The 21,173-nt window shown below is 52.5% G+C and overlaps 7 protein-coding genes across 7 annotated transcripts; 5 read left to right on the top strand and 2 right to left on the bottom strand.

Annotated features, from left to right (window-relative positions):
* Positions 1-23: 23 nt before the first annotated feature.
* P152DRAFT_438753 (Mak16 protein) lies at positions 24-1,328 on the top strand. The gene is made up of 2 exons (XM_033677621.1): positions 24-109; positions 159-1,328. The coding sequence occupies exons 1-2, from the start codon at positions 48-50 to the stop codon at positions 1,114-1,116; spliced, it is 1,020 nt and encodes a 339-aa protein (XP_033532668.1). The 5' UTR covers positions 24-47; the 3' UTR covers positions 1,117-1,328.
* Positions 1,329-1,720: 392 nt separating this feature from the next.
* P152DRAFT_450620 (DUF382-domain-containing protein) lies at positions 1,721-3,496 on the top strand (the record flags this gene model as incomplete). The annotated part of the gene is made up of 2 exons (XM_033678182.1): positions 1,721-1,786; positions 1,844-3,496. 2 exons carry the CDS (start codon positions 1,721-1,723, stop codon positions 3,494-3,496), a joined length of 1,719 nt encoding a protein of 572 aa, XP_033532667.1.
* A 1,001-nt stretch (positions 3,497-4,497) lies between these two features.
* On the top strand, positions 4,498-6,005 carry P152DRAFT_74687 (uncharacterized protein). Its single transcript, XM_033683235.1, has 2 exons — positions 4,498-4,812; positions 4,864-6,005. Exon 2 carries the CDS (start codon positions 4,941-4,943, stop codon positions 5,907-5,909), a length of 969 nt encoding a protein of 322 aa, XP_033532666.1. The 5' UTR covers positions 4,498-4,812; positions 4,864-4,940; the 3' UTR covers positions 5,910-6,005.
* Positions 6,006-7,129: 1,124 nt separating this feature from the next.
* Positions 7,130-9,362, top strand: P152DRAFT_475087 (uncharacterized protein; the record flags this gene model as incomplete). Its single annotated transcript, XM_033681385.1, has 3 exons — positions 7,130-8,237; positions 8,755-8,849; positions 8,907-9,362. 3 exons carry the CDS (start codon positions 7,130-7,132, stop codon positions 9,360-9,362), a joined length of 1,659 nt encoding a protein of 552 aa, XP_033532665.1.
* A 221-nt stretch (positions 9,363-9,583) lies between these two features.
* P152DRAFT_74646 (uncharacterized protein) lies at positions 9,584-11,531 on the bottom strand. The gene is made up of 2 exons (XM_033683234.1): positions 10,861-11,531; positions 9,584-10,805 (listed from the first exon to the last, which is right to left on the bottom strand). Exons 1-2 carry the CDS (start codon positions 11,401-11,403, stop codon positions 9,879-9,881), a joined length of 1,470 nt encoding a protein of 489 aa, XP_033532664.1. The 5' UTR covers positions 11,404-11,531; the 3' UTR covers positions 9,584-9,878.
* Positions 11,532-15,198: 3,667 nt separating this feature from the next.
* Positions 15,199-17,446, bottom strand: P152DRAFT_459903 (ABC1 domain protein). Its single transcript, XM_033679782.1, has one exon. The coding sequence runs from the start codon at positions 17,407-17,409 to the stop codon at positions 15,409-15,411; it is 2,001 nt and encodes a 666-aa protein (XP_033532663.1). The 5' UTR covers positions 17,410-17,446; the 3' UTR covers positions 15,199-15,408.
* A 774-nt stretch (positions 17,447-18,220) lies between these two features.
* P152DRAFT_467409 (FAD/NAD(P)-binding domain-containing protein) lies at positions 18,221-20,839 on the top strand (the record flags this gene model as incomplete). Its single annotated transcript, XM_033680762.1, has 8 exons — positions 18,221-18,245; positions 19,175-19,219; positions 19,271-19,533; positions 19,567-19,692; positions 19,766-20,029; positions 20,069-20,109; positions 20,208-20,547; positions 20,594-20,839. The coding sequence occupies 8 exons, from the start codon at positions 18,221-18,223 to the stop codon at positions 20,837-20,839; spliced, it is 1,350 nt and encodes a 449-aa protein (XP_033532662.1).
* Between the last annotated feature and the right edge of the window lie 334 nt (positions 20,840-21,173).

The following is a 21,173-nucleotide window of genomic DNA, read 5'->3' as shown; positions in this document are numbered from 1 at the left end:
TTACTCCAGTTTGTCTCCGGGGTACATTGCCTCGATCACGAGCAGATATGGCGTCCGACGAGATTGTCTGGCAGGTTATCAACCAGCAATTCTGTGCCTTTAAGCTCAAGTACGTCGCAACAATCCTTCGCCTCGCAGCATGTCGCTAACTGAACCAGGACAACCAAAGAGCAAACCTTCTGCCGTAACGAGTACAATGTCACCGGTCTATGTAACCGGCAGTCATGTCCTCTCGCCAACAGCCGCTACGCCACCATCCGAGCAAACCCTGAAACCGGGGTCCTCTATCTCTACATGAGGACAGCCGAGCGGTCACATATGCCTTCGAAATGGTGGGAGCGCATTCGACTTTCCAACAACTACGCCAAAGCGCTCGAGCAGGTCGATGAGCGATTGATCTACTGGCCGAAGTTTCTCATTCACAAATGCAAGCAGCGCTTGACCCGTCTGACGCAAGTGGCCATCCGAGCACGACGATTGGCGAAGGAGGAGGAGAGACTGGGTGAGAAACTGGTCCCTAAGTTGGCGCCGAAGGTGCGCAGACGCGAGGCGACGAGGGAGAGGAAGGCGGAGTCTGCCGCGCGGGTGGAGAGGGCGATTGAGAGGGAGTTGGTCGAGCGGTTGCGCAGCGGGGCTTATGGAGATCGGCCGCTCAATGTCGAGGAGGGCATTTGGAAGAAGGTGCTGCGGGGTTTGGAAAATCAAGGCGAAGGTATCCGCGATGAGGACTTGGACGAGGGAATAGAGGAAGAGGAAGGATCCGAGATGGAACGAGAGTACGAGTACGAAGGTGCTGAGGGCGAGGTCGAGTATGTCTCTGGATCCGACATCGAGACAGACGATGATGATCTGGGTGACATGGAAGACTGGTTTGACGGCAACAGCTCCGACGGAGAAGAGGATGACGACGAGGAAGGTTCAGAGGAGAGCGACGATGGCTCGGCCAGTGACGATGGGGATGATGTCGCTCGCTTGAAGAAGACCCTTGGCGACTTGAAGCGGAAGAGGCCGCCAACCAAAGCCACGAAGCCGAGCAAACGCCCGAGCAAAGGACCAAGGACGGAGATTGAGTATGAGATTGAGAAGGAACCTACACGCAAAGAATTGGCTATTTAATCACGGGCTTTCAAGGCGTTCGGATGTCATGGCAGCGAGTAGAGAAGCATTGTTCGGAAGCATTCATATCAGCAGAGTGCTATCTAGCAGGTTACGGGATATTGTCCTTTGTAATCCGTCCAAAATGAACACATTCGTTCCCAAAATGCGCTCAATTGACCGAAGCCTTCTAAACGTTCGCGACCGTTTTAGTGGTGAGAGATCCTGTCCACTGTAGCACTGATGCCAATTTATTTTATAGACGAAATAAAAAGGCGTGCGGGACGAGATTCGTGGTCTGCAGACATCCTTCTAGCTACGCTATTATCAAATGCTTCATCCAAAATACTAGGGGTGCCTGATCTCGAACGCGAAGTCACGTGCACCGATCAGCTCCCAGTCTTTCACCACAAATCCCGTGTACTTCCACTTGTTCGCCATCATCTCCATCACCACCCACCCGCGTCAACCCAACAGCGCACAAGATTCGAGATAATACCCATCATCTGTAACCTCAGTTGATGGCGTCGCGAAGCGTGAGATAACCGTCTGGATTCCCTACTGATCCGTCTTACGTTTCAACAGAAGAGGGATCGCCGCCGAGGAATCGCGCCGCTCTCTTGCGATGGCGGCACCTAAAGAATCGAAGAATGCCCGAAGAAGGGCTCTGAAGAAGCAGAGGAAGGCAGAGGTATGCGCGAACCGGTCGACTCGAGTTTTTTTGGATGAATATACTAACGTCTTTCAGACTGCGGCGACTCCAGCCACTGAAACTACACTTCAAGGTGAAGAAGCACCCACCGACAAGCAAAACGGCATCAACGGCGCCGCAAAAACAAATTCTGATGATGGCAAACCGGTACAGCCCGTCGACTTCGAGATCAACGTTGATGAAGACAATCCCCTTTTCGCCACCTTCAAAGATGTCCTGGGAAAGTTCGTCGATACCGACGCGCAGGCCGCTCAACAAGAGGAAGCCGAGAAAGGTCAAATGATCTGGGAACAAGACGACGTGTTCGATGAAGAGGAGGAACAGGAACAGCAGCAGAAACTATCCAAGAAGAAGCGAAAGGATGCGAGCAGGCTGTCCATCGCTGAATTGAAAGCGTTGGTCAAAAAACCGGAATTGGTAGAGTGGTCGGATGTGACTTCTTCAGATCCACAGCTACTGTTAGCTATCAAGTCGCACAGAAATGTCGTCCCGGTCCCACCGCACTGGTCGCTCAAACGAGAGTACCTATCTTCGAAGCGTGGAATCGAGAAACCGGCTTTCACCCTTCCCAAGTTCATTCAAGAAACTGGCATTGCAGAAATGCGAGATGCCGTCCTCGACAAGCAAAACGAGCAGACTCTCAAGCAGAAGCAAAGAGAGCGCGTCAATCCAAAAATGGGCAAATTGGATATCGATTACCAGAAGCTATACGAAGCGTTCTTCAGATTTCAAACGAAACCGGAATTGACGCGATATGGCGAGGTGTACTACGAAGGCAAAGAGTATGAGACGAATCTTCGACACCTTCGTCCCGGTGAGCTAAGTGACGAGCTGAAAGAGGCTCTGAACATCCCGCCAGGTGCTCCCCCGCCATGGCTGATCAACCAACAGCGCTATGGTCCTCCACCATCATATCCGGCTCTCAAAATCCCGGGTTTGAACGCCCCTCCTCCGCCCGGCGGGCAGTGGGGTTTCCATCCTGGCGGCTACGGCAAGCCACCCGTTGATGAGTTCAACCGACCTCTATATGGCGGTGATATTTTCGGCGTGATGCAGCCCCAGCAAAATCAACAACAAGGAGAGCCAGTTGAGAAGACCCTATGGGGCGAGCTACAACCTCCAGAAGAGGAATCCGAGGAGGAGGAAGAAAGCGAAGAGGAGGAGGAAGAGGAGGAAGAAGAAGGTTATGAAGGCCCGCCTGGACCGAGTGGCACCGCGACTCCAAGTGGTATTGCAACTGCGGTGACATCTGAATTCGGTGGAGCGGAGAGCATGGCTCCTGACTTTACCCTCAGACGACAGACCCGTGGCACAGATACTGAAGAGCCTCAAGAACGTCGGGCAGCTTACCAGGTCATTCCCGAGCAACAAGTTCGCGGCAATCAAGGTTTCTTCGGAAGCGAGCGGCAGTACGACTTGAAGACGGCCAATCAAAACCTGCCTGTGCTGGGTCAGGAGGATAAGTCGCGAAAGAGGAAAGCTGGCGACGTGGACGTGTCCGTGGATGTAGATGCGCTGCAACGAGACGAGAAGCTCAGTAAGGATGAGGTTAAGAGGCAGTACGAGGCGCAAAAGAAAGAGCAGAATCCTTGGGCAAAAGGTGGCTTCGAGGATGATCTAAGCCAGATGATTGCTGAGGAGAGCAGGAAGCGGCTTAAGAAGGATGAAGAGCGGAAAAGTAAACGGTAATCCGTGTATAACAGGAACTGGGCGGGCGACGCATCGATCTCGGCATGGAAAGGCGTTGAGGCGAAATGGCGAAACTGGATCCGGTGGTATACATATTATTGGGACGGGAACGAAGAGGATTCCAAGAGTTTACAAGTTCGACAATCGATATCTACACATCCGTGAACTGGGAACGACTGCTGCATACTCATCCGCAACTCAAGACGACACTGATCGAATGAATAGCGCTCGACGACGAGAAGTAAAGATGCGTCTGACAGTACGGTCGACGCGCTCGCTAGGACAAAAGAAGTAAGACCATGCAACTTGCACGCTCGAACGATGCGATCTTCCATGAAACCGTTCCCAAGAAGGACGAGGCTTCGAGATGCCTTTGCCACACCGTGCGGCCTCCCTGCTTCGTGGTCACGACAGTTGAAGCCGCCAAACCACCACGCAAGACGCCTATACCGCTGCTAGACATTCGAAGTAAGACGAAAGGCCGAAATGGACAATCAGAAGACATGAAAATAACTTATTGCTGCATCGAACCGGTTTCTGGATGCCTCCCAAAAGACGCACGGCTGCATGCAACAGAACGGTGTGTGAAGTTCAGTCGGCGCACGTGACGTGGGCGAACGCCGAAATTCGATAAAAATGCCGCCTCGAGCCTCGCGACTGTCGCCTCGCGAAGGAATGAAACCGCTCTTCATCACTTTCGTTCATACCCCCAGTTCCTTCCACCCGAACGAGTGCACCAGTGTCGTTGGCTACACTTGGCTTTTGGAGTTTTCAACCAACGACGATCATTTCTGATTCGGAGCCTTCACTATGGATCGTGAACGCGATACTAGAGACCGGAGGTACGGCGCCTTTCTATCTTGCACTATTGCACTTGGCTATCCAAGTATTTCTCGGTCATGATCAGGGCGTCTTGATGCAGCTTTATCGACTCTACCGTCTCTGCCTTTGCTAATCCATCATATTAGGTTTAATCGAGACCAAGATCGAGACCGAGATTATGACCGTAACACCTTCAGGCTCGGCGCCGGCGAGTCCTACCGCCCGGGCGGTGATCCACCGCCGCGACCTGGCCCTCCCCGATACCGTTCCCCTCCTCGACGCGATGCACCGCAGATCGATACATATATTCCAGGAGGACCCCGAGGGCGCCCCAGGAGTCGCTCTCCGGGATTCCGACGCCGGTCCAGGAGCCCGCGTGGTGCGTTCAAGGACGTCAGAGCTCGGTCGCCTCCTCGTCGTGCCATGTCGCCGCGAGACGATGATCGAAGAGGTCCGCGACGGCCATCTCCGCGGGATTTTGGACGGGAGATAGGGTATGTTTACGCCACTCATCGAAACAAGGCTGAGTCATTGACTGGACACAGCCGTGACCGTGATATTCGAATGCGCGATAGATCGCCTCCGCCTCGACGGGAGCGAGAGCCTTCTGCACGTGGTCGATATGAACCCCCCCGAAGGTATGTCCTTTTCATCGCTTGTTGCATTTCGGCGGCGAACGGGTCTAATTGATCTTAGCGCCGAGCCTAGGGATTACTCCCCTCCACCCAGAGACCGCATCTCTCAGAACCGAGACGACCGCCGAGACTACCCGGAGCGACGCCGCTCACCCTCTCCCCGTCGACCTATCCGTGACGACTATTTTTCTGGCCCACCCTCCGGTCGCGACTCCCATGCAACGTCGCGTATGTCCTCTCCACATGGCTACCCGGTCCGTGACCGCGACGACCGCGACTACCGAGACAACAAGTTCGATTCCAGCGACCGCGATGACGGATACCGCAACGGGGACGACGGCATTCCCATCCGCGCCCCTCCCACGGGTCCCGCTGCAAATCGTAACTTTACCTCCCCTATCACCGCCCCCACCGGCCCTTCCCTCCTCTCTGCCCCATCCCGCCCACGCGGCGGCCCCATGGGCCGCGGAGGGCACCCTCGCGACGATTACCGCGACTACCCCTCCGGTCCACCTCGCCGCGGTTCGAGCTACAACTACCAGCCTCCGCGCGGCGGGTACGCACCGTCCGGTCCCCGAGGCGGTGGGCCTGGTTCGGCACCATTCCGCGGCGCTGGGAACAGCACCTCCACCACCTACCCACGCACGCAACGGTTTAATAACAACAATGGACCCCCCTCATCCTCGTCGTCGCACCTCTCCGACCTTCCGCCCATCGTCTCCGGCGGGCAGAAGCTGCCGGACGTGGCGAACATGTCGAAGATCGAGAAGCTCGAGGAGGAGGCGAGGCGGTTAAGGGAAAGCATTGAGGCGCGGGAGTTGAAGAAGAGGGATGGCGTGCATGATTGGGATCGGTTGGAGAGAGAGAACCACAATTCGGCAGTGCGGAGTGAGCTCGCGGAGGAGCATCTGAGAAAATTGAATGGGGAGAGCGAGTTGGGCGATCGGGCTTTCTAGAAGAGCAACTTTCTTGCCGACGTGTGGGGTTGGTTCCTACTCAGAATGAATAGATGGGATGCAAGGCATCGTCAGTGGTGATGAAATTGGGTCGCAGGGCTGCATATCTCGGTTAGTGAGGTCTCTCAAGATGGAAGGTTGGTTAGAAGTTATTTCTACCCAGTGGCGGCGCGAGTACGTTCAGATTGTGTGATGGTACGGAAGAAAGAACAGATCGGACCGGAGAAAGAGGATCATCTCTCAGATTGTGTGATGGTGCACAAGAAAAGAACGATTCGGACTGGGGAGAGAGGACCATCAGAATGCCGATTTGTTACTGGAGGACCTGGTGATCAAGATCAAGCCAAGCCGCGACGAAATGGATCAGAATCGTTCATCAGAGCCGCCTTCTGACACAGAACGGAGTGCAGTACCTGCGTCTTCGCATCGCAGTGCATTTGTAGCCGCATCCACTCGCCGCCCCGAGGCCCTCGCGCATCTGCATCTAAATCTAACCTGAAGATATAAGGTTAAAGGCCTGGATCGTATCCACCTTACTCGTCATAGCTATAAAATATTACCCGCCGCGCTCGCCGAGTCGATGGTTGTCGTGCGGCAGGGCGACAGTGCGGCAGCGAGCGAGGATCGGCTCCTGGCGATATTGCCTAGGTTTTCGAGATATTGCGGCACGAAGGTGCGGCAGGCCAGATCTTCGCTAATCCGTTCAACTTCCATGCAATATCTTTTCATCTATTGCCGCCCCGAAGAATATTAGGAATGTTACTTTACCATTTGCTTCATGGTTTATTGCGAACGCGGCATTCCAAGCGCGCTGAATTTGCTGGATTGGTGTGATGCCAACCCTGAAACGGTTGTCAGCGGCCTTCAATGGGAATATCAGGTCATTGTTTTCGTCGTTTCCAAGCGTAGGATGGTAGGGAATTAATTACTTCGATATGATACATCCACGTGTAGATCTTACTATGGAGGTCTATACAAATGGAGAATCTATGATTTGCACTTCTCTGCATTACGCAATGTTGCGCGTCGCCTTTCAGTTATAAAGTCTCCTTATCCCTTCTTCTTACTTGCTACCCAGTGTTCAGTGCGGTCTACATTCGTTTCTTCAAGTCATCTTGCTTCTCATCATGAAGTGGTCCAGCCGCAGCGCATTCGCTGCGTTCATTCTTTCCTTCGGATCTTCCGTCTACTCTCAAGAGCATGGTGGTCATGACGCCGGGATGCAGATGGATCCCGGCCACGGCGGTGCAGCCGACGGTGGCATGGCAGGCGGCCATGATGCTCCCGCATTGCCCGTGAAAATCGAGCAACTCACACCGACTCACCCATCCAACAAACGAGTCCGCCTTCGCTACGGCCCCATCATCGCTCCGCTATGGAACGACACCTCCGGGATGGGCGGACACCACGGGATGGCAGATGAAGGCGGCATCAAGCACTTCAATATCCTGAACACGCTGAAGCCATGCGATGCCTGCATCCTGAAGTACGGTTCCGCGAACTTGGAGTACGTCAACCGAACGTCCTGCGACGGAAGCCCTGAAATCGCGAACTATAATACCGGGGTCTGGTTGCATCATTACTCGCTTTCGGTCCAGGGTCCAGGGCGGAGTGATCTGTTCTGCGGAAGCAAGAAGGATGGCGAGCGGATCATGGCGGTGCACAATGATCGAAATGCGACGTACTATGGGTCCGGGTTTGACGACAAGGCGGGATATTTCATCCGGCCGGAGGACACAATCGACGTGGAGCTAGAAATCAAGAACGATATTGACACGCTCACTCCGGTGTACTTCACCACGGAGTTTGAGTTCGTCCCACTCAGCACCGAGGACGCGAATAAGACGCCGAAGGAGCTCGGATATAAAGAAGTTAAGGCGCTGTGGCTCGATGCGGCGAGTTGTGACGATATGGGGTCGGAGATCCTAGCGCCGCTAAACACGACGAAGTTCACGTTGGAGGGTGCGCCGTGGACCGCATCGTTTGCTGGATCGCTGATTACCACTGTTGGCCATATGCATGACGGCGGGGTCCATCTCGAGGTGTTCAGAGATGGGGAGCAGGTGTGCAATTCGCTCACCACGTATGGTGGGAGTGAGGAGTACATCCCCCGCAAGGAGACCATTGCGGCGGGAGCGCCAGACACGGTGCATGTCAGCTCATTTGGAGCGTGTCATGACTTTGGCAAGTTCGAGAAAGGAGACAACATCACGTTGAAGGCGCATTATGATTTCGACAAATATCCTGGAGGGAGGAATCTGAAGAACAATCTCAGTGGGCTGATGGGGATTGCGGTCATCATTCTCGGCGTCGACGAGTCGTCGTCCTGTGTTGTCTAGTAGTGTAACCAACCGACTGTAGTAAACAGCCGTAGATCAGGGGATCTAGAGCATATATAGTCACCAATCTAAAGCACACAACTCAGCGGACTGAATGCCCTGGCCAACATGTCTGCATTGTGCAAATATGAAGTTGAAAAGAACGCTGTGCGACAATTGCGTCAACTGGTCAAGCCTCTCATCTGAGGGCTGATCCGCATACCCACTTGCCATCAGGGGTTAGCGTGCCTCCTTCCCCTCCCTCTATCTGATATTCAATTAATTTCGTCCTGACATTGCTCTTCACATGTCTCTGTCTTCTATTGTTCTTCTTGCTTTAGCTAGTTCGCATTGCGTGTTACAATCTATCAATTCGCGAGAGTTAGTTATAACATTCATATTCAATTAGAAGCTTCATCGTTGATATAGTGCCTTATCTAAGGAAGGACGCCGGAGCACCTCCTTTCCGGCTATACCCAGTCTCTCGAAGTATTCCGCAAGTTTCTGGTCTTTGACCGTAATCACAGTTCACGGAATGTATCCGTGCTGTTTCTGGGTCGACGAGGACTGCCCTCGCGATGTCGAGCAGCTCGGCGACGCCTGTGATGAACACATGATGCTGGTGCGACTCATCCCCTCAGCAGCCTCCAACCCCCACAGCTGATGAACGAGGACTCAGGGCGGCTACATGTCCATGCCAGATGATATAGACCTCATGCCACACCGACAACGACAAGATCTCCAACACTGCTCCCAGTGCGAAGAGCTCGAATGGTTGGGGCTGTCCGAACTGCTCCCCCTGATCGACACCAAATCTCTCGACCGCCCCCTCTCTTCCGACCCAAAGTCCTCCCCGCTCGATCATCGCCGACCATTCTTCGGCGGTGGACGCCTCCATGCACCGGATGATGTGTCGCCAGCGGGGATCCCGCGTCAAGTCGAGCCGCGGCTGAGAGTATTGGGGGAGCTGCTCGAAGGAAAGAGGAGGCGAGAAATTGAGGGGAGAGGGAGATATTCATTGTTGGAAATAGCGAGGAGGGAGAGCAAGAGGGCGGGACCATTGGACAAGTCGGAGAGGAGAAGGATGAGCGTCGTGATATTGACAACGTTGGCAGGAGAGTGGGATGTGGACTAATCTTGTACTGCTGCGAGTCGAGGATTGGGAATTCCGCTACATGCAAGTGTTACGGAAGTGTGGTTTCGAGAGGCATTGCTATGGATATTGTATGGTATGATTGACGATGATGCACGAGGGAATGAATATTTATACAGTTGGAACCCAATCCATTAGTTCCAGTGACGTATAAGCGTCGTGCGATATCATTTACAATGAGACTAGCCCGTCTCTGTCCCCATCCAGTGATAATGCCCGAAAATATGCACAGTCGTTGCCCTGCCAGGACGTAACGCCTTCAGTGTCCCAATGAGTCTAGTAACTGTCGTCAACACCAAGGAAATCGTTTTTGTCATGCCCGTTTCTGACCCAGGGATAGGTCCCACGACGATAACGCCATCCATATATGCTTGATGAGCACAATAACATCTATTCGAGGGAGTCGCTCCCACTTCCAGTGCCCTTAGTCCCGTATTGTGTGCAAGGTATGCAACTCATATAAACCGAAAAAAGAAAAAACCGAAGCCGAGTACCATTCTAGTACCCATCTGGCTTCGTTTGGAAATTCAAATTCATGGCGTCCTCCGGTGACTCGGCGCCGTCGCCTGGTCTCCGATGCCCTCGCTCATTTCTCAAGTAGTCCTCGAAGCCGCCATACTCGACTAGCTCGAGCGGCAGCGGATCGCTCGTCACTTCGACTGTCGTCTGTGTCTGGACACCCGTGCTTAGGTCGAGGGTACAGAGCGAGGGTTTTGACGAGCCCCATAGCTCATCGGTGCTCTCGTGGGATGAATTTTGTCGGCTATTGTTCCCTTTTCGGTCGACGCCTCCAAGGCCAAGGACATTGGCTACACTGGGTCGTCGGCCATGTCGGCCATTGCTGGAATGGCCCCTACTGGAGCCAGGGGTGTAGCCTTTACCGCGTTGATGGTAGCCCGTTCGACTGGTACTGCCAGAATGCAAAGCAGCGGCTCCGGGGCCGGTGGCTTCGATGACAGTAGTTGTGCCGAAGCGCGTTTCGGCGCCGCCATTGCTCCAAAAGGGGACCTGGAAAGTGTCGATGCCAAGAGTATCTGGGGGAGGTTCGTCGCTGAAGATCATGATTCGACGAGTCATGGTGTAGAGGAGAACGTCAAGCCATCCGTTGGAGGTGATCATGGCGCCTGCGACGCAGAGATGGACGATCGAGAGGCGGTGTCCGGCCATGGCGGCGACACGGGCGGAGGCAAGGGGAAGGGTACAGACAACATAGACGATAGGATAGACGACCATCAGTTTCGCGGCGGAACTGGCATGCTTGAGAGATGCAGAGGTTGCGAAGTCGGGATGGGATTGAGACCGAATCCGGGCGCGGAGGATGATGAACATGGCGGCGTAGACGATGATGGTGCCGAATTCGAAGATAAAGATCCAGAAATAGTGAAGCCAGAGACGAATACTCTCGTATCTGGAATCCACCCAGCACTGTCACCAATAATCAATTAGCGTCTGTGACCTCGTCCTACTCAGGAGAACTTACCCATGCACCAGCTCGAACAAATATGTTCGGGTGCATCGACACTACAATAATATTGCACCCATACACAAATGCCCACCCAGCTAAAACGGACGCATGGAACTTCACCGGGCTGAGGCGATAGTTAAACAATATAGATGCAAACGTGTGCACTCCGATTGCAAAACACCACACTCCGCTCGCGAGATCTCCTACGCTGACGAACCAGGCTTGAGCCCAGCATGTCCGCGTGCCTACCTCGAGGCCATTCCTTGCTAGCCACACCACCGCGAGCATGAAGGAGACGCTCTGTTGGATGTCGGCAATGACGAGATTGTAGATGAGAAGGACGAATTGTGATGTTGGTCGATTCGATTGTCGCCGCCATGATACGATTCGATATGTGAGGATTACGAATAGCGTAAGCGACGCAATGAGGGACAGGAATCCAAAGAAAGCTATGGCAATGAGGCCTCGCCGTAGATCGTCTGGTAATGGGGACAAGCTCGAGGTTTCCAGCTTGTGAGCAGCGATCTTCTCAGCTTCTATTATCACTGCTAAGTCCATGATGTGCAGTAACCTCGCCGTCCAACATCGGGAACTTGCAACTCGAGGACGTTAGACCGTTGGGTATATACTCAGCGAGTGTAGGTCGGTATGCATGGCAGAGCTTAAGAATCGAAAGGACAAGATACCGAGCCACCCGAAGTAGGGTAAGGAAGCTTAGAAGTATCTCCGTGTGCTATCGCTCAAGTTTCGTAAGCCTGGACCCCCATACCAGAAACCACTTCGCCAGCGAGAGTATTGGTGTCGAAACTATATTTTAGAGAGGCGTGGGCTTGGGAGAGAATGAAAATAGGAGCGACCCCCACTGGATGAAGCAATCTACCCAGCGTCTGGAGGAGTCCTCGTGCATGTAAGAGATATACAGCGGAGGCTCTTGGCAGCGAGAGATATTCCGTATAGATTGACAATAGGATAACGATGGCGTTGATGACGAGTAGGTATGATGGTACGCGAGCGGCGCATGCAGGGAAGGCACCATTAATTAGAAAGCTAAAACCCAACCAGAGCCATAGAAATCCACGAGCATCTAGAGGTGATCTGACTGACGACTGGATAGAAATAAGAATAAGACCAGGCTAAGACATGCAATCATGGATTGACCTAGAGGCTAGAAGTGTTTGAGAAGGATCGACTGAACTCAGTTGGTTTAAGAGATGCCAGGAACATGGATTCAGGATTCAAGTGTGGCGGCCATATGAGCCCTAGAGACAGAAAGGTAGATGGGAAGTCTTTAAGACCACGCCATCAGACCGAAACCTGGGTCTTACACATGGAGAGCATGGTAAAGAACGATTTAGATGGTGCAGCCAAGGGCTGGTCTCGGACGGGCATCATCCATGCACACGCAGCCTTACCCAGTAGGACTGGATCTAGAAGCAGCAGGCATGGATGACGGATGGTCCGTGGAAGGATGGATATTGGAAGGATGGACAGTGAAAGCAAGCAAGGAAATCCGACATGCAGGTGTATCATCAATCTCTCATGCCCGTCAGACAGCACAAGTGGGGTAAGAAGTCAGAGCCCGTGAGGGGCGAACAAGCGTTTGGTGTCCTCAGCCCATGTCCATGTAGACATGTCCCGATGTACGGGATAGTAACGGGAGGCTGCAGTCTGCGAATTCCGGTGGCGAGAGGGGCGTCGTGGTTATACGAAGCCACGGCAACACGCCCGAGGAAATATGAGAGAAGCAGCTGGATGTGAGGGACGAGTGGACTGTCGGATTTACTCCGCTCACGGGACCGTATCAACTCATTGTTCGTACTTCGTACCCGGTACCACATTAGACTGTTTTTTAAGCCGGAATTTTATGAACTCCTATTGGAGGCTTGGAGCTTTGGGCCGGAGAACGACAGAATGTGGTCTTTCGACGATCTTCAAACCCGAAGAGGCGGCGCGTCCCCTGTACGTCGTAGTCTCTCATCAAAGGTAAAGTAGGTTATGAAACCACGTTCATGGGCTTCGAACTGTCTCGTTTGGCATCTTCTAGGTCCACCCTTGACGCTCTCGTGACTTGTCAAACATGCCAGCGATCGGCTTCTGCTCTCTTGTTCGCCTGTTCAGTCACCATAATCGCAGGTCCATTCGGATTCTATTTCCAGATTGTCAGAAGGGAACTGCGCAAGGCCGCATGCAAGGTGTGGCAACACAGACCATCTCCAATACCATTGGCCACTGGGTAGCCCAGTGGTGAGCATCAACGAGCCACTCAGGCTCTTAGCACATCACCTTTTACCTGTCTAGTTTCCAGGATGCACCACGATGATATTGTATGCGACGGGGCGTGAGAGGACCAATTGAAGGATGAAGAAGGTGGATAGTAATATGCGAGCCCTGGTCGGAAGGGCGTATCTTGGAGTACAAATATTGGGAACTCAGGTAAGGACAAGGCGCCCCTGCGGCCTGCACCCTCCCTCATCCCTTTGGCCGATCACTGGACACCAACGGGAACTCCGCTGCAGTTCTTTGGTTGGCTGCAGTTGGCCGAGAAACGCAGGACAAAGTGACAGACGGAAGGTACCTGTAGTGACCAAGAGGTCAAACAACCGCACTTTGAAAGCCCGAAGTTGGAGTGTATGCAAAGGCTGGACGAGGGACTGGAGAGTCGCCGAGTGAAGATTGATAGTAGGAATTCCCCTCTACGGAGTACGTCAACACTCAACCAACAGGCCCTTGTAGCCTTGTACGTAGTAAGCCACAGTCCACAAAATCGAACCACATGAAGATCCTGTTTCGTCTTTCGGGCTTCGGCCCCTGTAACGTCTTATGTCTTAGTACAGTCTTACACAGTATGTCAAGGTCCAAGCATTAAGGACTAAGGATTCAAGATGCGGCATGGAGATCTAGGGGAGCGACCTTCTAGAAGGGTTCTTTTCCTTCCAAGTACCTATCCAGTAGTATCATGATTCATGGCCTAGTCCGACCTAACAAACAGTCCAACACGACGCAAGGAGGACTTGCAAAGAGCTGGAAACCTGGAACTTCTCAATATCCGCGAATGCAGCAGACTGACGCCGTCTGTAAGCAGGCTCAACATTTGATGTGTTGTTCATTGGACCTTCCATCTTCGGAATGATTACTCACTCCGAGTCAACTGGCAGGCGGTGCCTTGGCGATAACAATGCAGCCGAAGCGAGCCGATAAACGGACATCAAACTTCGAGCATGGAGGTTCGGCTGATAGGGAGTAGGTATTACTGACGTTTGTTTCCGGCGGAAGAACTGGTAACAAATCCACAGTCGCCTCGAATAGATCGAGCCAGGTGATACTAATTGCATTGCATCTGAACAATCAGAATCAGCTGTGACGATCGACATTGGTGAGGTTGGAAGCGGCAATAGTACGTGTATTTCTATGTGAATAGTTCGCATCACGGATCACGTATTACCGGACAAGCCAGAACCCAGAAACGGGATAATGACACAGCGGGACAATATCCCCGCGCGAATTGCTTCTGTATCTGTCAGCAGACAGGAGGTGTTCTAAATATCGCCGTTTGTTGTCTCATTTCTGGTGCCGATTCAAATTTACTCTGCTGGTCCGTTCCCGTCGTTGGAAAAGGAGGAAACACAATAAGTAACAGCGTCCAAGCAACGCCTGTTCATTATTGCTATTCTGATGATTGATGCTAATAACTGAACTGGAATGCCAGGTGATGAAGCAAAAGCCATGGGCAGGTGACACCGCGTCGGAAATTGGGTCCAACGCGTCGACATCACTTGATTCTGCCGACGACGGAATCTCTTTATTCTCTACGATACGTCGGTGCCGTGCCTCCTAAACCAGTATAGCTGATGCTGTCCATGCAATCCGGCCATAATTTGAAGTTCTCTTTCCGAAATGGCTACGCAGTGCGGGTTAGGGGTCATCAAGTCGAAGGCCATAGGGGTGTCTTCGATGCGTTCTTTGGAGAAGTCAGTGGCCATGTAGTAGCTGCAAGAGCGGTGGTTGAGACGTGCAAGAATGGAGATGCTCCCGCTATACCGAGAAGGGGGTGACTGGCGGACTGGCCAGAGGACGCAAAAGAAAAGGATGTCTTCGGGTGGGTTTCCCAGGCAAGGGAGCGTCGGTATATCGAAATCGAACGGAAAAAACGAAAGGAGCGCCGCGTATGTGTAGGTGGCAACGTATAGAATATAAAATTCGTTATCATTCTTTAAATGCCTGAAAGGGTACTTGCTACTTACTGTAGCTCTCGAGGTAAATGAGAGTCGGATAGCATGTCATAGGTATTCCTGCATCGAACAATCTATCACGTTGGGCCCTTACTGCTCGACAAAAGTGCTCCCGTCGGTAGACTTTCAGGTAAGGGATGTAGTCTGATTTTCTCCGTAAATCTAAGTTGGGATACTACTATACAACTCTATTCCTTATATGAAGGGAGGGTGGATTCATAATCGAACAATAGATCCTCCTCTATAGTGAAGTCTATTCCGTCAAGACCACTCTGCAACTAACGCTGAAATGCCATCCCCTCGTGCCAATGCAAACAGTGCGTCCCACGCCACTCTATCCCTCAAAAACATCGTGCTGCAGCTCCACTCCAAGGTGCCTCGCCATTTTCTGCATCTGCGCCTCCATGTCATCCTCCATCCCCTTGCCTCTCCCCATCAACTGCTTGATCCTCGACCACCACCAAACCATATCGCTCCCCAACAAGACCAATCTGAACACCATGTGGCTCCCTAGATTCCGAACCCGCTCGGACAGCTTCAGGTGCGGGTCATCAGCCAGGGCGCGACTGGCCCACAGGCCGGTGATCTTGATGCGGTTGACCGGGCTGCCCAGGTACTGATTATTCCCCTGGACGATCCGAAGGTTCCGCCCGATGAAGATCAGCTCCTTCGGCCACTGATCCTCGTTGCCCAATATATCTTTGACATTATGCCGCATCTTCATCTGCATCTCGTACGCCCGCTGCTGCTCCGTCTTGCCGTCGGCCGCATCCTCGCGGAGGGACCGCATCGTCGATTGGTTGCCACCCGTGTATGGACGCATCAAGGTCGCGCTCGCAAATATATCCGGATTCCCCACCCCCCACGCAGTCACAACCTCCTTCAGCGTCTCGTTGTCGAACTGGATCAATGCTTTCCAGAACCGCGAGTACTGGTGTCGAAACTTTGGCTTCATGTGGATGTAGAGACCGTGGTCAATCAGCACTAGCTCGGGTTTCCCGGATGGGAGTCGTCGAATGAAAATGTTACCCGGATGAGGGTCGCAGTGCAGGAGGCCCCAGAGGAACATCTGCGCGCTGAAGAGGTCAATCATGATGGTCATGACCGAGTCGAGACTAACGCCAAGGCCTCCTTTGCCTGTGCGTCCTCTCCATTCGTCGCGCTCGGGTTTTATGAAGGCGCCGGATGAGATCTCTTGACTTGATCTGGATCTTCTCGAGGTCGGCTTAGGTGGATTCAAAGGAGTCGCACCGGCGCCTGGAGAACCATTGCCATGCCCACCGTACCACGGCTTGGTGATCGCGTCCTTATCCCATAATCGTACCCCTTCAATCCATTCCGCTGTCATGACTCGTCTCGAACTAAACTCGCGGTAGATCTCTGGGATGTAAACTTTCCCTCGCAGTCTCCGTTCGCCATTGACGTACTTTTTCATCTCGTCCGAATTGTTCGCCTCGTTAACGAAGTCCGTCTCCAGTTGTAATCGCTCGCTGATATATGGCACAAGGGTATACACTGGCAGATCGAACCAGTAAGAATAGGCCCTCGCCACCACCTTGAACGCCCATAAATCCCATGATGTTTGTCGTGCGATCTCCTTCTTCTGCACTTTGATGGCCACCTCGCGTCCATCCGGTAATCTAGCCCAATGCACCTGCGCAACACTTGCACTGGCTCTCGCTGTCTTTTCCATGACCCCCTTTCCCGGTTCTCCCGTGAAGCTCACCCCAAACACCTCCTCCACGCTTTTCCCGAACTCCTCCCGGATCACCTTCTCCACGTCCTTCCATTCGTTCTGCGGCGCATCGTCGAACATGCGGGCAAACATTTTCTGGAACTCCGGCGGCAAAATCGCGCTCTGCATCGCGATCGCCTGGCCGATCTTCAGGTATAGTCCGCCATTCTCCCGCAGCAGGTTGAACACGCGGTGGGCGTTCCGGTTGTGGAGATGCACAATCGACTTTGCGAGCGGTGGGTTTTCCCGAAAATTTATCTTATAGTCAAATCCGATCAGGAGCCCGGTGTAGAATGTCCGTAAGCTGCGTACGATGCAGGAGTCATTGAAGTTGGTGTCGACGAGGTAGAGGGTGACGGAGAAGACGGAGCTGTATACGCCGAAGCGTACGAAGCGTTGCACCCATTTCCGGGGTTTCTTAGCTTTGGGGAGCTTTGATGGATCGGGAGGTACGAAGGGGGAGAATCGTGCCGTCTGGAGTCGGCGGATATTCGACGGTTGATTGACACGGGTCGGTGTGGAATGAGGGCAGAGGTGGGAGAGGATCGGCCTTCGGAAGACACGATAGGCGAGGGACATCGCTATCGAGCCATGACGCATTTTTGATAGGAGTGTGAAGGTTATTAATGGCCTTCAAATGAGAGCCTAAGGCAACCGGAGACTCTATAATGGAGATGCAGTCAGACTGTCAGAGAAGCATGAAGCTTGCGGTCTATCAAATGTCCAGACTGGATACGGGCTAGCGTCACCTGGTGATTACGAACCACCCACGCGACATCATCAATTGATCATCCTTCATTCCTTTCTCAACTTTGAGATCGCCATCGTTGATAATGTCTTTATATCAGTCGACTTAACATTCAAAATCCTTGAGCTCATTATTGCCGTTAAACTGGATAAAGAGATTCGTTATCGTACCCGTGCGGCCAATCTTTTGAGTATGTCTCAATCTTTCACAATTGTCTTCGTGCTCCCAGTTGGATGCCTCAACATCTTCCCTCCATCGCCATGGCGCAGCAAGTCCTTCACCCATGAAACCCCGTCATCCCACCAACCATGCCTATCAACTCTCACCCCCTCCTTCTCGAGACTCTCCGTGTCCAATGAACCCATGCCAATGTCGACCATTGGGCCCAGCGTCCAGCCGGTGCGAGGCCCAGTATAGCAGAACGTCAAAGGCGTGCCGCAAAAGGAGCAGAATGCTCGCTGAACATCTTCCGAGGAGTTGAAATGGCCAATAAACGTCTTCGTCTTCAGCTCGTCTGACGGCAGCACAACATCGCCTGTTTCCACGTCTATCTTGCCCTTCCCGTCCTTCTGCTCCAGCTGCCACTTGACCCATGCGTGGGGAATGATGATCCATGCTTGGACAATGGAACCGCAAGCACGACGGCAATCTGAGCAGTGATCAATGTCCATGTACGGGAACCGCGCTGGTGGAGACTCCTCCGACCCGTCAACCGGTATTGGGACGGCGCCTGGGATGAGGGGCCGCTCATCTCGGGAAGGGAGAGAGATGGTATAGCGGATTTTGGAGCAGAAGCAGCCTCCATGGAGTTCCAAGGCTTCAGCAGGGAGATAAGACATTTTGAATGTGTTATAACTTTTATCAAGCCAACTAATGTGTGAGAGAGTGGCGGGAGAATGAGGGGATGGCGAGGAGAGATGGTATTGCTCCCCAAACGCGTCCGTCGCGTCCTCTTTTATGGCGCAGAATACGAGGTGACCCCTCCCAATGCGCCTGGTCAGGTGAGTACGTGTCACATCGGCATAAATGATTTCCGAATCCGGGTGACGATCATTTCTTACCACCTTCCTTTTGTGTTCTGGTTCAATAACCTCCTGGAGTCAAGGCTATTGTGCGTGAGAGCAATCAATTGCTGTCAATCCTGAGTATGGAATATATTTGCTACCAAATATGGATTGCCGCTGAGTAACTAGCGGAGGTAGGTGAGTTTCTGCCCCATGGCCTCAGGCACTTTGTTATACGCTATTCCTATTGTGGTATGGTCGAATCCTATCCCGGATCGGATTCGCGATCATGATTCGTGGAGACCTCGATGATGCAGGCTTACCAGAAAAGGATCGCAATGAATTCGCAGAGGCTGTGACCTGCGTGCGATGCATAGGTATCAGCCCCTCTGCAATGCATATCAGCGTCCTTATACTTACTTTACGTTATCGTATCGATGATATCTTTAAAGTCTGTCCCAAATTCTATGTTCATTGAAGAATTGGCTAGCCCATGAATGCATCCCCCACCATTGTCGTTTGTATTTTCATCGATATATGTCACATCTGTCCCTCACATCAGAATAACGATTTCCAAGTCCAATCACAATGCCAGACAGCACCCGCCGCCTAGCTGGGTCCAAGAAAAGAGTGCTTGTAGTTGGTGCTGGAGCTGCAAGTAAGTCTAACCAACAGGATCCGACCCAACCCCTGTTCTAAGGTATCTAAGGGATGTCATGCGCTCACCACTTGGCTGAGCATCCGGACAAGTTCGACGTGACTTTGGTCGAAGCGCAAGACTACTGCGGCGGCCAAGCCTTTTCTATCCCCATCAACAAGGAAAAATTCCACGCGAGCTGGATCAACCAAGGCGTCAAAGGCGGAAGCTACATCTTTCACCACACCATGACCATGTTTGCGCAGCAAGGTTATCAAGCTCATCCCGTGGAGCTGCAGGTATCCTTTGGTAAAGGTACCCGATTTTGGACGAACGTGTATCCGACTAAACTGCTCGAGAAGCACTAGAATGAGATTAAGCGGTTCCGGAGAATGTTGTCGACTGTGCGGACGTTCGAGGTGTTGTTTGCCCTGCTGCCGATTAAATATCTTCTGAAGATATTTCGGTTCTCGGCGGAATTTGCTAACGTGGTGGTGTTGCCGATGATTGCGTTTTTTTCTGGGGACGGGGAACTATACCCCCGAAGTGCCATCGATGATACTAGAGCGGTTGTGTACCAGTCCAACGTTTGGGATGTGGTATCCACCAGATGAAATAAGCGTCGCGAGCAACATGCCGCCTATGGTGGTATTCCCGAATTTAGGGAAATTCTATACCTCATGGAAGAACAGTCTCGAAGGCAAGGGGGTGCATGTCAGGGTTCGAATGGAGGTGACCAGCATTGTTCGGAGAAATAAGCAGGGCATAGTCGTCCGAACTGTAAGACGAGATCCAACCGATGACGCTCCTCATATCCCTAACAGCGCGTGGGTCTTGGGATAAGCCTGGAAATTAGACGACCATAAGCAGGAGGTTGAGGAAGAATACGATGAGATGGTCGTCTGTGTGCTGTAAGTTGACCTCATTCATTTCCATGGTTTTCCAGGCAAACCCGCTTAATTTGAATAGACCGGACACAGCAAAGAGACTCCTAGGTAATACGGGGTAGTTTTCGCAAGAAGAAAGTGCTCGGCTGCGCCAAATTCGCAGATGACATAACTGTGACCCACTACGATACGGAGTACATGAAGCGTCATTACGAGAACTTCTTTAACCCAGAGCAAGCGGTAGACAACCTCTCAGGCATCAACCAAATGCAACGAGTCGAGATGGCGAAGCGATCCTTCAAGCCCATGTACATGATCAAGATGTACCCGAAAGATCCCAACAAGCTGGAGATGTGCTTCGACTGCACCAACTATCAAGCGCAGTTTCCCGAAGAGGTTCCGTTTGGAGATCACATCTTCCAGACCATATTCCTCAACAAGTCCCGAGATGGGCCATTTCTGGTCGCTCGACGAAATCGACCCGTCCAAAGTTATCCGCAGGGACTAGTGGCATCAGCTTTGCCATTCGTTTACCCACTACCTGACCGTCGTCCCCTGGATGTGCTTTCTTCAGGGGCGGAATAACACCCGGTTTGCTGGATCCTGGATGCTGGTCAACGCGCATGAGGTCGCTGTGATAAGCGGAATCGCTGCCGCTGTCAACCTCGGTGCGAAGTATCCTGAGGATTTGGAGAGAGATAGGTTTGCCTTCCTGGGTTTCCGACTCTATTATCTACTACAGTATAGACGCTAGTATAAGAAGACAGCGTCTCCGGATGGCCTAGGCAAGGACTGGGCGACTAGACTGAATGGGAGTGTACCATATATAACGGTCCTAGAGTGGCAGAGGAGGAGAGGCTTCTCTGGAGCCAGGAGAAGGAGACAGGTCGTTCGACAGACTAGCTCCTCAACCTTGAAAATATTTTGCCCATCGATACTCGGTCTTACTTTAACAATCGATTCTCGAATTCTTTAACCAACAGTAATTGATATTTTAATTGGAGACGAGAATAATAACAGAATATATATTGGCAGGCACAGTCGAAGTGGTCAGACTTGCGGTGGACAGTGTCCATCGCTAGTCACCC

Source organism: Eremomyces bilateralis (genome assembly GCF_010015585.1).
Source record: "Eremomyces bilateralis CBS 781.70 unplaced genomic scaffold P152scaffold_15, whole genome shotgun sequence".
Taxonomy (NCBI): domain Eukaryota; kingdom Fungi; phylum Ascomycota; class Dothideomycetes; order Eremomycetales; family Eremomycetaceae; genus Eremomyces; species Eremomyces bilateralis.
The sequence above is the reverse complement of the archived record's forward strand: the minus strand, read 5'-3'. Positions and strand labels throughout refer to the sequence as shown.